We start from the raw sequence: 16,042 nt of genomic DNA on the forward strand, positions 1-16,042 counted from the left end.
CAGTCTTTTGTCCTCTCATCTTCTCTGGTAGATACCCTCCAGATACAAAAGCATTAACACGAACACCACCTTGCCAATCGGTTACTTTGCCTCCTCTCAGTGGATAATTATTAGCACCTCCTCCAGGATAAACAGGACCACCATTATCACTGCTAGTGACAAAGAGAAGATTGTCCCACATTCCTTTATTCTTGAGAGCATCAGTGATTTCACCCACAACATCATCAAGATAGTTAACCATTGCATGATAATACTGTCTATCGTGATCATTGATGAAACTAAACAATTTCAAATATCTATCAGGTACTTGCAAAGGTGTATGCACAATATGTGGAGCATAATACAGGAATAGAGGTGTACTAGGATCATGGTTGCTTACAACATCAAGAACTCTCTCCTTAAACAATCCTTCTTCATAATTATCAGGTCCAGTACCATTGATACCATGAGCAGGTTTATCTGTTTCCCATAGATCAACTATTTGAGTTCTATTGCAAGCTGAAGCTGTTTCCTTATAATAATCGTTAGCATGATGAAAATAACCAAACGAAGTCTGAAATCCTCGTCCTTTTGGTGTGTGGTCTGATGTTGCCATTCCAGCATCCCATTTGCCTACTTGATGTGTAGCATAACCAGCTCCTCTCATCTTCTCTGCAATACCAGTCATGTTACGTGGAATAGCTGAGAAACCAGAGACTGGATCATCAGGATTGTAATTAGTTGGAAGCAGGTTTTGGTCATTAACATGAATTGGTAATCTTCCACTGATTAAAGATGAGCGAGAAGGAGAGCAGAACTTGTAGACATAGTGCTGATTAAGTTCTAGGCCTTCCTTAACTAGCTTATCGATATTTGGTGTAACAACTTCACATGTTGGTGGATTCCGATGATATCCAACATTAGCCCAGCCCCAGTCATCAACAAGCATCATGACAATATGAGGTAGATTAGCATTAGGTGAAGCACCTGATGCTAGTCCCAATAGGAACACTCCAACAGCTAAAACTGCAAGCATCTTTATTAGAGACAAGGAGACACACCCAAACTTATATTACTAGTATTCATGTCATGAATTATCTCATTCCTCAACTGCATGAACTAATTAAAGTGCTTACATGTACATATGAATAGACGTAAAAGTTATACAGTTTGGGACTGACAGATATACTCTACAATATTAAAACTAGAATGTACTTTATACTTACCAATTATGTTTGCTAGAGCATACAGGCTCCAGTGGTGGCAAAGTATATTCATGATACAGCAAATCTTTTGGGTAAAACTAGCCCACGTTGTTTCACGTGTTTCATGTTTGTGCATGCTTGCTTTTCTCTGGATCCTACAGTCAATCATGGCTGACAGTCCCTCTGACAGTCCTGGACTTACAGACAAGGAAAAGGAGGCTTTTCCTGGGAGGGTTGGTGGAGGGAAATCAAATGAGCGTCTCAATAAACAGTGCAGGGACAGAATGCATAAATCTCTGAAAAGTAAGCCCTAAAATTTAATATTATTAAAGCCTTTAAAGGGGCAGCCAAAATTCTTGATAAATAATTTACACATGTAAACTTGCTTGTTCATAAATTAATATACATGTACATGTAGGTTCATATGTGCGTTACATGCTTAATGCAATGAAGGAAATTGGCTGGTAAGTATTTCTGTTATTAATGTCAGTACTAGCTATGATGTCTTTATATAATAGTGAAGTAAAGGTTGGACGTCATTTAGTCTGTGAGCCATGTGGTGATAGATTGTTAGGTGGATTTGACGAAGACAGAAATCAAGTAAATATATATTATTATTTATGTAAATACATTATTCATAGCTTATGCCTTAACTTTTTAGTGCTATTTCTATTTTTTGATTCAATTGCTATTCTCTTATCATTTGTAGATAGTCCTGTGTGAGAACAATATATATTCAGATGATTGTATGACTAATGTATTGACACACGAGCTGATACATGCCTATGATCATTGCAGGGCTCATGTGGATTGGAAAAACTTAGATCATCAAGCTTGTTCGGAGGTGAAGTGTAACTCAAAATCCTTTAATTAGAATGAGCTCAAATACTTAAAAATAGTATATCAATATCTATCAGAAGTTATACAGACTTATTTTTGAAAAAATACTATAGTCCATGGTCTTTTGTCAAAAGGTTGATTTTAATTTGAATTTGTTCAAAGAGCATGTATAATGCAAAATAATTTTTTTGGTACTTGCTCATTTAAAACTACCTTGTACCTAATTTTAAAAAGTAGCAATTAAAAAAAGCAAAGACTTATAGCCCATAATTTTCTCAAAAATGGCTCCAAAATCACTCCAAATTTTTGTTACATTTTCTGATACATATTGATGTCCTTACACTGTGTAGAAAGTTTGAGCTGATTCCGACTTCAATTTTTCAAGTTACGGCCATTTTAAGAAAACTCCAAAATTCTGAAAAGTACCCAAGGCTATATATAGTCCATGGTATTTTCCAAAAAAATGCTTCGAAATCACCCCAAATTTTTTTTACATTCTCTGATACATATTGATGCCCTTATGCTGTGTAGAAAGTTTGAGTTGATTCTCATGAAAAATTTTGGAGTTATGGCCATTTTAAAATAGCCCAGAGATTGACATGACTATGATAATGATTTTTGCTGCTGTAGATACGTGCTGCCAACCTTAGTGGTGAATGCTTCTTTTGGAAGGAAAACTTTGCTCGTTTAAAGTTTGGCTGGAAGAAGCATCAACAGGTAAAAATTGTGTCTAATGTAAGGTTTAGCCTGGGCCATTTTTTTTTGCCTTCTACCGTAGATTGGGAGATTTTCATGTTACAATAATAATTGGTGTATAAGATTTTGTCATTATTTCATTTTGCTGTTTTGTATTTTCAAAATATTTTGTTATAAGTTATGAAAATATTTCACATGTTAAAATTTCATTGCTACTAATCAAAGTGAAGTTATTTTAGCAGCAAGAATTTCCCAATCTATAGTATGTGTTTAACTCTTACTTTTAAAATGTTAAATAATAATATTAAGTATGTTTACATTTTATTGTAGAAATGTGTGAAGGAGAGAGCCACCCAGTCCATACTGTGTGTCAACAATGTGACTGAAAAGGAAGCAAGGGATGCTGTAGAGAAAGTCTTTGATTCTTGTTTCAAGGACACTGTTCCTTTTGAAAGAGTACCACCATAGGGACATAATACTAACTGGAGTGAACAGTGTATCTATGAACTATTATAATTCTTTATTTATTTACTACTTTTGAATAATGTGGATAGTTTATAGCAGTGAAATGAAAAAGCTGAGCTGTTTCCTGTAATAGCAATACTATCATAATTTACACCCCTGATTTCAGTAGTAACCTTTGTGAGATGAGGTGTGATTGACCCACAGTGGACAATGGCGGACCCTCTAGGTATACAAGTATAATATTTGCTTACTGTATTGTAGGTTTTGCTTTAGTAGTAAGTCAACCAGAAGAAGAAAGTATTCAGAAACATGAATCAGACCCAACATGTATATTTAGAAATTAATTTTTACCAATTTACTATTTATTTAGATTCTGAACCTATAGATGAGTCTAGAAATCATGATCCAGGAAATACTCAATTAGCAACAGGTAGACAAGTAAACTATATATATATTTTTATGCACAGTTTTTTAATCAGATTACATCATTATGAGGTTAATAAATCCCTACTAGATCTACTTGGTAAAAAATAAACCCAAATCTTGGTTGTCAGCCTAATGTACTTAAACAACTAGTTATACACATTAGCTTTATTCTTTTATAGGCAGGCAGCCACAGCAACCTGAAATAAGTGAACCACCCAGTGAGCGAGCTAGTGCTAGAGAACCATCATTATGTAAAGTCCTTATATAAAAGTTTTACTTCTACATTAAAACAGGTTCTCCTGGGCATCATAATAACAATTCTCCTGCTAATGAGAACCCTAATTCAACTAGTAAGTAATGCTAGTTACTGTATAGCCTGAAACTTTTGCTGATTTGCCATTTTTGTTGAGACTTGTGAAATTAAAATCTGTGAAAATGGTATTGGCAAAAGTTTCATCCCTTGCATGAAAGTTTCCAGCTATGTGGTATTTTATGTTATTACTGTTCTTGATGTGTTATAGAGAAATCTTGTATCGAGAAAGTTAAGAGTCTCACAGTTACAATAATAATAATAGCCACCGGCATTGTATCGCTCATCGTGGCAGTTGTGGTCATCTGCTTGTTTACAACAGTGCTCAAGCCTCAACTATACAATTTTAATGCCACAATAGGTGATGTTAGTGAGTCTGAATCTACCTTTTTACTGCAGATTAACTCAACTATATCATCAGCAACAGTAACTGCTATTAATCCTGACTTGGAGCTAAAAGCAGATATCTACCAGAGCACTTCTAAGCCACCTGAATACATTGAGGTCTTGGATACTGTGACCATTCATGAACTTAGTGAAAAGAACCGATTTAGATATAACTATTTTACGAATCCCGATAATCCAGTCTATCTCACACCTGGGTCTTCACTTCTCTATGATGTTAGTATTAGCAGTAATTCTGGTTCTACCTGTCCAGCACGTCTCTATCTATTTAATAACCAAACTACCTATTTTTTGTTTATTAGCGATCGAAACTCAAAAATTGATTCAACTGACAGATCTCCTTGTTTATTTCCAGACAATGGAGCTTGGTCCTTTAACATTACTGATTCCTCTGCTTATTATGTGGCCATTGCTATAGATACTGGTGTTAGTGTCTTGGGGAATGTTACAGTAGAGAGAATTCAATACAATACTACTGGACTTCAGCTTGATACACAGCTGACATCAGGAAATCCTTCTCATACGATTACCACTTGTGATACTGGAAGCGGATTTCTATGCACCGGAATTGATGACACATATCTTATATTGTTGATCAATGAAGGAAGCCTTATCAATTTTCAACTGAAGACTTTTTTCGTTTATAATAGACAAAAGGTTGCATTGTCCTGTTTCAGCCTCATTTTGCTATTAGTATTTGTAGTAGTATTTACACTATTCTTGATTGCAATCATTATAAAAGCTGTTGGAATTTATAAAAAACACAATACTACAATTGATGATGCCCACATTTCTTTAATTTCTCCTGCACAACAAACTAATACTGAAACAAGTGGAGAACAAGTGATTGGTGAATAGATCTACTTAAATTTGTGAATTATAATTAATTTGGGTGGAATTTTTAACAATTATAATGTTGATTTATAAATTAGATATGATGACAATGCCTACAGTAATTTTTTTAATCAATAAAAAATAGTATTTAATTATGTGCAAGTGTTTTTGTAAAACATTTACTCAAAAATAGCCTTAAAACCACAATCTCTTATAATCAAAATGAAATCTAATTAAATTTATCGACTCCCAGTTCCTTTAAAAGCAAGTGTTCCATTACTATCCGTCCACAATATCCTACAGGATAAACACCAGTAATATTGTACGTATAGAACCGATTTCTTACCAACAGTCCAAAAAATAAGGAAGTAAGGCTAAATGAAACTGGTCACAATTCTGTGCATAATCAATTTTTGTCACCAGAAACGTTAGTCTTCAGCATTGGCGCATCAGTGAAGTGTTTGTATCATAACCAAAGAACTCACACTCGTCAACTTTATACAGCGTAATAGCATAATTCAGAGACAACTACAGAAATTATAAAAATAAAATAGTTATCATTACTTTATTCTTTTGTTCAAATTGCTCCATGAATTCTGTGTAAGTATTATTTATAGTTATCTATTACTGCTGCAGTTCAATATTTTGTGGGTTTTTAATTGTTGCATAGTAACATGGTTTTGCTTTTTGATATGTTAAAACATGCTGAATCTGATCCATGCAGATCTTATGATGTATAGGAATTTCTAGATCTAGTAATGATTCACTCCGCAATGATAACACCAGTGAGTAAAAGGATGTAACTTATCTCCTATTACAGGAAATAGATCTACTCTATGATCATGTGATTCTATCACATTTCTGAATAATGGCTGCTAAAAATAAAGGTATGAAATAGTTCCATTTTAAATTAAACTTATTGTATCATGATAGCTTCTATTTCAATAGTAGAAGAAGGAAGTGGACCACAAAGTCCTGAGCTATGTACATTGATAGATGCATGCAGTTACAATTTTTAATTCTTTTTTTCTAGATAAACAACCTGAACAAGCTGTAGACTCTGGTGAGAATGCTAATCTATTAGCAGGTAGAGTATCTAGTAATGATACTGAAGTTTCACTAATAATTTGAGATAGGGACTATACAAGGTAGGAGCATAAGTGGAAGTGGTTCTAATGGTTATAATGCTACTAACACTGCTAATGAGAACTCTCCTCCAACTGGTAAGTTAAAGTTATGCTAGTTATTTATGTGTGCTATTCTCAATGTATTATAGAAGAAGAACCATGTACTAAGAAATTCAAGTGTCTCACAGCTACAATCATTGCTCTTCTGGCAGTCATAGTACTGATGTTGGTTGGATACAACAGCTACTTGTGGACAACAGAGCTAAAGTCTCAACACTACAGTCTTAATGCCATAATAGGTGATGCTAGTGAGTCTGAACCTTTCACCTTTCTTCTACAAATTAACTCAACTATATCATCAGCAGCAGTAACAGTAACTGCAATGAAACCAGACCTGGAACTAAAAGCTGATGTATACCAGAGCATTTCTAAGCCGCCTGAATATACTGCTATCTTGCATAAGAACCTTCCCAAACTAACTGGAAAGTCACGATATAATTATAATTATCTTGATGGAGATCAGCCAGTCTATCTCACACCTGGGTCTTCACTTCTCTATGATGTTAGTATCAGCAATAATTCTGGTTCTACCTGTCCAGCACGTCTCTACCTATTCAATAGCCAAACTACGTATGATTCATTTTTTCCTCCAGATGCAACAATAGATCCGATTGACAAATCTCCTTGTTTATTTCCAGACAATGGAACTTGGTCCTTTAACATTACCGATTCCTCTGCTTATTACGTGGCCATTGCTATAGATACTGGTGTTAGTGCTTTGGGGAATGTTACAGTAGAGAGAATTCAATACAATACTACTGGACTTCAGCTTGATAAACAACTGACACCAGCAAATCCTTCTCATGCAATTACCACTTGTGATACTGGAAACGGATTTCTATGCACCACCCAAATTGATGACACATATCTTATAGTGTCAGTCAATAAAGAAAGCCTTGTCGATTTTCAGCTGAAAACATTTCAAGTTTATGGCACACTAAAGATAGCATTGTTCTCTTTGATGCTCTTTCTTGTAGTAGTACTATTGATACTTGTGATAGCAATCTTTGTAATAGCTGCTAGTATGTCTTGTAAAAGCTGCAATGCTAAAGGTAGTAAGAGGTAATAATAGTTAAATTATTAAACACTTATAATTGTGTGTGTGTGTGTACTCAGAGTACTTTTTTAATGATACTGACCACTGTCAAACTTATAAATTATTTTAAAATAATTTTTACATTCAAATAACATCATTTGTTGAAATCAAAGCACTAAAGAGTTGTAAAAAGTTAGTGATAAACAAAAACTAAATTAGGAGAGAGTGTTTTTTTGCAAAAATCTCAACCATTCTTCAATGATTCCCTGTCCCTTGAAAAGCAAATGTTCCATTACTATCTGTCCACAATATCCTATAGGATAAACACCAGTAATATTGTACTTATAGAATCAATTTCATACCAACAGTCTGAGAAAAAAGGAAGTAAGACTAAACGAAACTGGTCACAATTCTGTGCATAACCAGTTTTGTCGCCAGAAATGTTAACCTTTAACATCGGCATCAGTGAAGTGTTTGGATTGTAACCAAAGAACTTACACTCATCAACTTTATGAAGTGTGATAGCATAATTAAAAGACAGCTACAGAAATTGTAAAAATAACACCAAATAAATTATCTAATAAATTTACTTTATTTTCTTGTTGAAACTGCTTCATAAATTCTGTCAATGCTTTTTCTGTACCATCAGAGTATGTTATATCAACTTGCACACATTGATATGAATCCTCGAGTGTGCTGTCTTTTTCAAGCCTCCAGCCTTTGGGGCACTTGTCCTCAAGCTTTAACACTTTGTGTAATATCTCATGAGGACCAGAAATCCTAAAGTGTCCCTCAGAGTGATGCCTTGTTGAGAGTCTCTTCAATTCACTTCCACTGATACCAAACTGAGAAGAGAGGACCTGTCTCACATCACTCACTTTAGCAGCACCAGTCCTTGTGTAGACATTCATGATTGTAGAGACTATAAGGTGGGTGCTAAGATTCTTATCTTCAGGAAGTGAAATTGTACACTAGCTTACTATAAGTAAACTGATATTGAAATGCATTGGCCCTAGCTAGTTTGCTGAACATGCCATCACATTTGTTTAATCTCTACTATAAAGATGCAGCTATTGTTAAATTTTTTCTCATGCATATAGATCTACATATAGATAGTCTACTTGTGTTGTGTAGAAAGTTTGAGCTGATTCTAATCAAATTGGGATTTTTACGAGTTTTTAACACTCTTTCCTGAGATTGTTGTTATGCTTAAACAAAACAGCAGACTACTTTTCTGTGCATGCGCAACTAGCTATACTTGTGAAGTTTTCCATAATGGTTTTAGCTGTTTGTAAACAAGTGATCTCATAGTTATTGATTAGCATCAGCATATTGACCCAACTTAAGAGCATTTTTACTTTCAGTACAATTCTAACCCCAAAGTTTTAAATCTACTAAAGAAAAAGATGCTACTTTTCCGATTTTTCCTTCTTTTACTATTAACCTTGATTGGATGGTCTTATGCTGCAGATGAACAATCAAGCAAGTATTACAATCAAATTGTTGTGGTATCCAACTGCAACAAATCCTGCCAGAGTCACTACAGTGAGTATGAAAAAGTGACCCATTTCTACTCTTTGAGAGATGCTCTTACTTGTAAACCTATTACAAGCCATACTCTGATCCTCATTAAGAAAACCTTCAATGTTTTGACAGATGAGGTAATAAAGCTGACTAATTTGATGCACATTAAAATAGAAGGGCAAGGTTCTAGGAATGTAATAGTATGTTGCAATCATTTATCATCTGGACTTGTTTTTGACTCTGTTTTCCAACTCAGACTGTATAATCTCAAGTTCATTGGATGTGGCTTTTTGAGGAAAGAAATTATGCTAACACCAGTTGCTATCATGATTCATAATTGTACAAATGTTATCATACGGGATGTGGAAATCACCAAGAGTATAAGTTTAGGCTTATTGCTTTCAAATGTAACAGGATACATAGAAGTTAAGGACTCAAAGTTCACTTACAATGGACAAGGAAATAAAGCTGGAGCTAGCCTACAGGGTATAAAGATATATATAAAAGGTGGGGGCATGGCAATATCATCCAATGGTTCTCTATATCGCTCATACTATAACATATCTAGTTGTCGTTTTGTGAATAACATGAAATTATACACGGGAAAACCAAGCAACAATTATGGGAAAGCCCATGGGGGAGGATTGCTTGTGTACATTACGCATGCAAGAAGAAGGCAAGCATTGCATATACACGATTGCATCTTTGAAGGAAATGAAGCAGGAAGTGGTGGAGGTGCAGCAATAAAGTTGATGTATAATGAGTATAATTATATTGAAATGAATGGTCTAATTTTCCGGCAAAACAAAGCCACAAATTCTACAATTTCAAATGGAGGCGGTTTAGAAATTTATTCGACCACCAGCACAAGTAACAAAAGCATAAGTAGATCTATCATAGTGCTAAATTGCAGTACTTTTGAGTCAAATACAGCAAATTTTGGTGGTGGTCTAAGCATTGACTGCGGCAGCAGTGCCTCCATACATGAATTTAACATAAGCAATTGCAGTTGGACAAAAAATAGTGCTAGATCTGGTTTTGCAGTTGACGTTAGCCGTCACTTCACTATTGCTTTAAACTTAAATGAGCGAGTGATACAGCCGGTTTTTGCAAATTGTTCCTTCAATGAGAATCACGTCTTTTCTCTTTCTCAGCATTCTTTTAAAGCTGGGTTTGGAGCAGTCTCCGTGCTGGAAGTTAAAGTCGAGTTTCATTCTTACTTACATTTTGAGGGAAATATTGGTTCAGCTTTGAGTGCTGTAATGTCTACTGTTACTTTCAGAAATTGCAACGCTTTATTTTTGAATAACAACAGCACATTTGGTGGAGCAATTTCACTCAATTTTGCTAGCCTATTGTTATCCTCACCAACAAGCATAACATTCAAAGGAAACAATGCTAGTGAATATGGTGGAGCTATTTATTCATTTATTACAAACGGTCACATGCTTTATTCTAGAGAATTGTGCCCGTTTTTGTTTTCTTGCAAAAATGGATTTCACATTCCAGAACGTTGCCAGGATGTGCATGTCAAATTTATAAACAACAATGCTACACGAGGCAGCTCTATTTATCTGCCCTCACTGTTTCCTTGCGTATTAGAATACTCAGCAGATGTTAGTAACTTAATAGAGCCTGACGACATTTTTCAACATGATAACTTTTACTTTACTGGCAAATTGAGCACTGAAGTTGCTACTGCAGTTGCAAAACAAGATCCTTATGAAAGTAACATGACAGTGTATTCAGGCGAGGAATCAAATTTAAATCTGACGCTAAAGGATGAGTCAAGTAACTTAGTTCCTCTGAAATCTGTAATTTTTGAGGCAATAATAGAAGAAAAGAGCAATGCGAGTGTGACTCTGAAAAATACATACATTAATAATGGTGCTTTCACAATCTTTGGACCTGAAAACTCAAACGCTACTGTCGTATTTCAAACCATGTTCAAGCCTCTACTACACATCATTAGAAACATACACATTGACTACTGCCCTCCTGGTTTTAAGTATAATAAAATTAAAAATTCCTGTGTGTGCAGTTGGTCTTCCTTTTATGGAATAATAAGCTGCAACTCAACATCTGAGAGTTTCAGAGCCACCATTGTGAAAGGAATTTGGTGTGGATACCTTGACCAATCCTCAACAAACAGGAGGGTGTTTGTATCCAGCCCTTGTAGCTTTTTTTGTCGTAGCTATATTGGCAGAAATTATGTACAAATTCCTTCTAAACTTCATCAACATCAAGACTTCCAATGCCAGCATAACAGGGCAGGAGTGTTGTGTGGAAAGTGTAAGCCTGGCTACACAGCATACTATCATACAAACAATCGTCTCGCATGTGCTAAAAAGAGTAAAGACTGTCTGCTAAAAGGAATCTTTATTTTCCTGGCGGCAGAAATAATACCAATAACTTTGGTTTTTGGCATTATTATATTTACTGGATTTGACGTGACAAGTGGTTACACTCAAAGTTTTCTTCTCTATAGTCATATTCTCTGTTCACTGTCCATCACACGAGCAATTGAATTGTCGCGTCTTGAATATCAAGTTTATTGGAATTTCATCCGCATCTTTTACTTTCCTCTCATGCTCAAATTCTTTTATTTCAAAAAATTGTCATTTTGCATTTTCAATAATGCAAACAACATGGACATCATCTCATTGGGTTACTTCAAGGGACTATACTGTGTATTACTGATCATTATCATTGTTTTCTTTCTGAAGTGTTTCTCTCAAAAATGTCACTGTTGCAATAGGTTCCTGAGGTTCACAACAGCTAAAAACTCTGCACTGATTGGAATATCAGCTCTCTTTGTTCTGTTCTTTACATGTGCCATTGAGATTTCTCTCCTAATATTGCAGCCAGCTCCTTTGTATGGGGAAGGTTACAATATTCTTAGCCACCGTGCTGCTTTCTATGGAGAACTGAGCTACTTTGATTCAAAGCATTTAAGGTATGCAATACCAGCAATTGCCTTCCTAATAGTACTAGTAGTACCATCCTTCATGCTTTTACTCTATCCACTGGTCACTTCTGTTCTCTCATATTTTGATATTGATGCCAGTGAATCTTGGATTGGTTGCATTCTCACTAAAGGTTTCATGTATAAGCAAATGAAACCATTTTATGACCGTTTCTATGGCAGCTTTAGGGACAAGCACCGCTACTTTGCTGGAATGTACTTCGTTTACCGTTTGTTGATACAACTATCGTACTATATACCCAACTACACTGAATCCGCTTTCATAATGGAGACACTTTTGGTCATTTTCCTGGTGCTTCACTCCATCATACAGCCATACCAAAATAAGCATCAGAATACAATAGACACTCTCCTTCTCAGTAACTTGATCATCATTAACGGTATCACTTGCGGAGACATGATTATACTCTATGATAATGCTCACAATCATTTTTGGAAAGTGAATGTTGCATCAAATTGTCAGGCTATCCTAGCAGTTCTACCAATGATCATTGCATTGCTATATATAGCTTGGAAGTACGTATTTTCTCGCATTTGGCTGAAGCTAAAAAATGTTTGCAATATGCCTTGTCGTATGAATAGGGGTGAATACGAGATACTGAACGATGATCATTTGGAGCACGGGAGGCATAGGTCTGTATCTCTTCAAAATCACTCAAATTAAAAACTAATGCTGAACTTTATAATTTTAGTAGTTTAACTAATACATGTCATGTACACTTGGCATACACATACATTATATCAAAACTAATTTTATATACATAAATTACCTATAAATTAAATGGGCGGAGATTTTCACTGTCCCATTATGGAAGAGAGTCTCAAATTTATACTTCAATGTACATCACAAGAAGAAGGCAATGGAGCCCGAGATGGAGCCTCTTCTTCAACGAAGATACTGTCCTTTCCCTCCCTTCCAGCCACTGTGGCAGAAGTGAAGGCCCGGATAGAGAAGGAGTGTCAAATTCCTGAACCACTTCAGGCCATCTTGTTCGGGTCTGTGATCCTAGAGTCCAGCACTGAGCTGAAGTCACTCCGCCTCAGAAGTGGTGACACCCTAACAGTGAGATACCACTCCACAGCGCAGTGTAAGGAACTAGACGAAGGAATGGCATGGATACAATATTTGCTTGAAACTTTTCAGAGATTAGGAGTACCTCTGAGCTACAGCATGCAACAGCAAGACGACACTATATTCCAGGCACTGGAATCAATTAGAGAAGAAGACAACTTCATGACACGCCTTGCTTTTGATTATTCACTTCCATGGCTTGAGCCAAGAGTATCAGCAAACAAAGTTTACTTCATACAGAAAAAAGGACTTGAGAAGTTGCTTGAACTCCACACTTGCCTTGTTTCCTGTCAATGGCATGCATTACCCTTAGAGCTACAGCTGCTTCAAGGACAAATACTAATGGTAATCTGGAACCTTGCAGAAACTTTTCAACTGAGACGAGAAATTCTTAAGCGTGGTGGACTGGAGAAATGCATCCAGAGTCTTGTACAAGTTAGAATAGTACCTGAATTGCTGGAAGAGAATGACAAAGATGATATGGTAACAATTTGGGAGTGTATACGATCATCTGTTGGCGCATTGGCAAAGTAACAGATCCTCTTTAAATGATTAGCTTTTATAATTATTATTCTGTCTATTATAGTTTATGTGAATTACCAGAGACTCACTTGACTTTAGCTACAAACAGAGAAGCCATTGAGCAGCTAATGAGCATAGCAACGACAAAAACATTTGACCTTAAGAGCATCCAAGCTGTCGCTGTCCTCCTCCTAGTGTTGAGCTATACATCAGAAACACATCCATACTTGATACAATCAAAAGTTGTGGAAAGCATGATGAATTTGAGTTACCTCAATGAAGATGAATTTTATTTCATTGGATATGTGGAAGAGATCCAGCCAATCCTAATGAAGTGAGTTGTAGGATATTTACAAAGTTTTGTACATGCAGCAAAAAACAGTGATGATTATAAAATTTAGAGTAGCCATTTTTTAGAATTTGGGTGTTTTCTTAAAATGGCCGTAACTCAAAAAATTGAAGTTGGAATCAGCTCAAACTTTCTACACAGCATAAGGGCATCAATATGTATCAGAAAGTGTAATAAAAATTTGGAGTGATTTCGGAGCCATTTTTCGGAAAAAACCATGGGCTATAGCCTTGGGTATTTTTCAGAATTTTGACCTTTTCTTTAAATGGCCGTAACTCAAAAAATTGAAGTCGGAATCAGCTCAAACTTTCTACACAGCAGTAGGACATCAATATGTATCAGAAAATGTAATAAAAATTTGGGGTGATTTTGGAGCCATTTTTCGGAAAAAACCTATAGCCTTGGGTATTTTTCAGAATTTTGACCTTTTCTTTAAATGGCCGTAACTTGAAAAATTGAAGTCGGAATCAACTCAAACTTTCTACATAGCATAAGGGCATCAATATGTATCAGAAAATGTAATAAAAATAGGGGGTGATTTCGGAGCCATTTTTTGGAAAAAACCATGGGCTATAGCCTTGGGTATTGTTCAGAATTTTGGTGTTTTCTTAAAATGGCTGTAACTTGAAAAATTGAAGTCAGAATCAAGTCAAGCTTTCTACATAGCATAAGTACATCAATTTGCATCAAAAAATCTAATAAAAATTTTTAATGTTTTTGGAGCCATTATTTTATCAAGGAGAAATTTTTCCATTTTAATAATTTTTCTAATGTATATACATGTACTTATTATGTGTAGAAACTAGAAACTTTAAGATCAAAATTGGACTTTTTTTACAAATTTTAAAAATTGTTCCAAAGTCCAAACTCTATTCAGTGCTTGTCAGCTCATGAAGCAAGCATGCTGCTTAGCTCACTTAGCATGCTTTGTGGGAAACCTTACTTACACTGCTGCTGTATAGACATTGAAACTTCTCTCCTTTCTTTAGTTATCACAGAGCAACATTCTTTGCTCACCTTTTCTTGATTTCCACTGACCTCCTATCCACAGAACAAATCCTCTTAATTAACGATTGCATATCACAATTCCTTGCAATGGCTACAACAGAAGAACTCATAGATGCTGAACTGAAAGAACACTACATCTGGGAGACATTCATACCATACGTAAGACTCTTCTACCAGCCTCCAATACCTAGTACCAGTCCCATCCTATCAATGCCAGACTTTGATGTACTGCAAAGAGACTGTCTCTATGTTAACTTGATGGCATTACATAACATGCTAAGCCGTGAGAATCACAGGACAATCTTGAAACGTCAAGAGCTACTGGACTACATCACTTGCCTTCCGTGGCATCTTTCTGGAGATTTAGTAGAAAGTGGACGCGAGTTGGTAAGATTATTTCAGTTTGATTCTCAAATAAATTTACAACCACCATCACTGAGTAATATGGCTAAAGCCATTGTTGCTAAGAACTATTGTGGGCTGGAACGTGTGCTTAAGGAACCTGTGATTGAACTGTATCAAAACATTCAAAGATAGCTGTACTCATTATACAAAAAATAATTCAATTTTAGAAAAAATTTTTTGTATTATGTATATACATACTGACATGATACTGTATGTAGTGTAGTTATTCAAACAATTTATGATTGATATCCAATTCACTTTAACGTAGGCTGAAAAATATCAGAATTTTCTATGAGTCCTTGAATGTATTGATCTAACACCTGTTACAAGAAGAGTATTTGAATTATATTTGTGTACTACATGTTAAATAATGAATATATATATACAGTATTTTACCTGATTGTCTGCTTGTAGCTGTTCATTCTCCTCCTTCACTGAGTGTACTCGCTGGGACAAGTCGTGCAGCGTGTTCTGAAGCTCCAATATTTCGGACATTAGCTTTTCCTTTTCTTCTGAACAGTTTTCTGCGAGGGTTTCTCGCTCTAGACTATCTGAGTCTAATCGCTGGGACAAGTCGTGCAGCGTGTTCTGAATATCCAATATTTCGGACATTAGCTTTTCCTTTTCTTCTAAACAGTTTTCTGGCTCTTGACTATCTTCTTTTCCTTTTTCTGCTACTACTTCCTCGACAACTTCTGCTGTTTGTTCATCCGCCATTTTAAAGAAAGCGTGATGGTATATGGGTGTGGTCAGAATGCATGAAAGCAATTTTAATGTCAATGGTGGTCTGCTA

The 16,042-nt window shown here is 35.6% G+C and overlaps 6 protein-coding genes across 10 annotated transcripts in view; 3 read left to right on the forward strand and 3 right to left on the reverse strand.

The window, feature by feature from the left end:
• Positions 1-1,072, reverse strand: part of LOC100634880 (arylsulfatase B-like) — a 3,607-nt gene extending 2,535 nt beyond the window's left edge. Inside the window, exon 1 of one of the 2 annotated variants that reach the window (XM_020000548.1) lies at positions 28-1,072. In XM_020000548.1, the coding sequence (XP_019856107.1) occupies positions 28-1,015 (988 nt within the window). In that variant the 5' untranslated portion in view covers positions 1,016-1,072. Of the gene's footprint in view, positions 1-19 lie in introns of both variants that reach the window. The other variant, XM_020000552.1, reaches the window with a different exon arrangement.
• Positions 1,073-1,293: 221 nt separating this feature from the next.
• Positions 1,294-5,367, forward strand: LOC100635341 (mitochondrial inner membrane protease ATP23 homolog). Of its 4 annotated transcripts, none has more exons than XM_020000560.1 (11): positions 1,294-1,487; positions 1,603-1,648; positions 1,703-1,784; positions 1,894-2,028; positions 2,655-2,741; positions 3,051-3,411; positions 3,447-3,512; positions 3,556-3,615; positions 3,791-3,862; positions 3,905-3,961; positions 4,133-5,367. In XM_020000560.1, the coding sequence occupies exons 6-11, from the start codon at positions 3,396-3,398 to the stop codon at positions 5,182-5,184; spliced, it is 1,323 nt and encodes a 440-aa protein (XP_019856119.1). In that variant the 5' UTR covers positions 1,294-1,487; positions 1,603-1,648; positions 1,703-1,784; positions 1,894-2,028; positions 2,655-2,741; positions 3,051-3,395; the 3' UTR covers positions 5,185-5,367. The 4 variants fall into 4 exon arrangements, with proteins under 4 accessions (XP_019856119.1, XP_019856124.1, XP_019856130.1 ...); XM_020000565.1 differs by having other exon boundaries at positions 3,459-3,512; XM_020000571.1 differs by having other exon boundaries at positions 3,462-3,512.
• A 520-nt stretch (positions 5,368-5,887) lies between these two features.
• On the forward strand, positions 5,888-7,555 carry LOC109584748 (uncharacterized). The gene is made up of 5 exons (XM_020000586.1): positions 5,888-6,047; positions 6,094-6,144; positions 6,194-6,247; positions 6,297-6,383; positions 6,437-7,555. The coding sequence occupies exons 1-5, from the start codon at positions 6,029-6,031 to the stop codon at positions 7,411-7,413; spliced, it is 1,188 nt and encodes a 395-aa protein (XP_019856145.1). The 5' UTR covers positions 5,888-6,028; the 3' UTR covers positions 7,414-7,555.
• Positions 7,519-8,379, reverse strand: LOC109584754 (uncharacterized). The gene is made up of 3 exons (XM_020000593.1): positions 7,974-8,379; positions 7,746-7,924; positions 7,519-7,696 (listed from the first exon to the last, which is right to left on the reverse strand). The coding sequence occupies exons 1-3, from the start codon at positions 8,292-8,294 to the stop codon at positions 7,639-7,641; spliced, it is 558 nt and encodes a 185-aa protein (XP_019856152.1). The 5' UTR covers positions 8,295-8,379; the 3' UTR covers positions 7,519-7,638.
• Positions 8,380-12,670: 4,291 nt separating this feature from the next.
• Positions 12,671-15,502, forward strand: LOC100635470 (uncharacterized). The gene is made up of 3 exons (XM_003382967.3): positions 12,671-13,495; positions 13,552-13,821; positions 14,826-15,502. Exons 1-3 carry the CDS (start codon positions 12,675-12,677, stop codon positions 15,379-15,381), a joined length of 1,647 nt encoding a protein of 548 aa, XP_003383015.2. The 5' UTR covers positions 12,671-12,674; the 3' UTR covers positions 15,382-15,502.
• LOC100635007 (short coiled-coil protein-like) lies at positions 15,348-16,019 on the reverse strand. Its single transcript, XM_003383046.3, has 2 exons — positions 15,646-16,019; positions 15,348-15,569 (listed from the first exon to the last, which is right to left on the reverse strand). The coding sequence occupies exons 1-2, from the start codon at positions 15,964-15,966 to the stop codon at positions 15,504-15,506; spliced, it is 387 nt and encodes a 128-aa protein (XP_003383094.3). The 5' UTR covers positions 15,967-16,019; the 3' UTR covers positions 15,348-15,503.
• Positions 16,020-16,042: the final 23 nt, after the last annotated feature.

This window comes from Amphimedon queenslandica, unplaced genomic scaffold (genome assembly GCF_000090795.2).
Source record: "Amphimedon queenslandica unplaced genomic scaffold, v1.1 AMPQUscaffold_13516, whole genome shotgun sequence".
NCBI classification, from domain to species: domain Eukaryota; kingdom Metazoa; phylum Porifera; class Demospongiae; order Haplosclerida; family Niphatidae; genus Amphimedon; species Amphimedon queenslandica.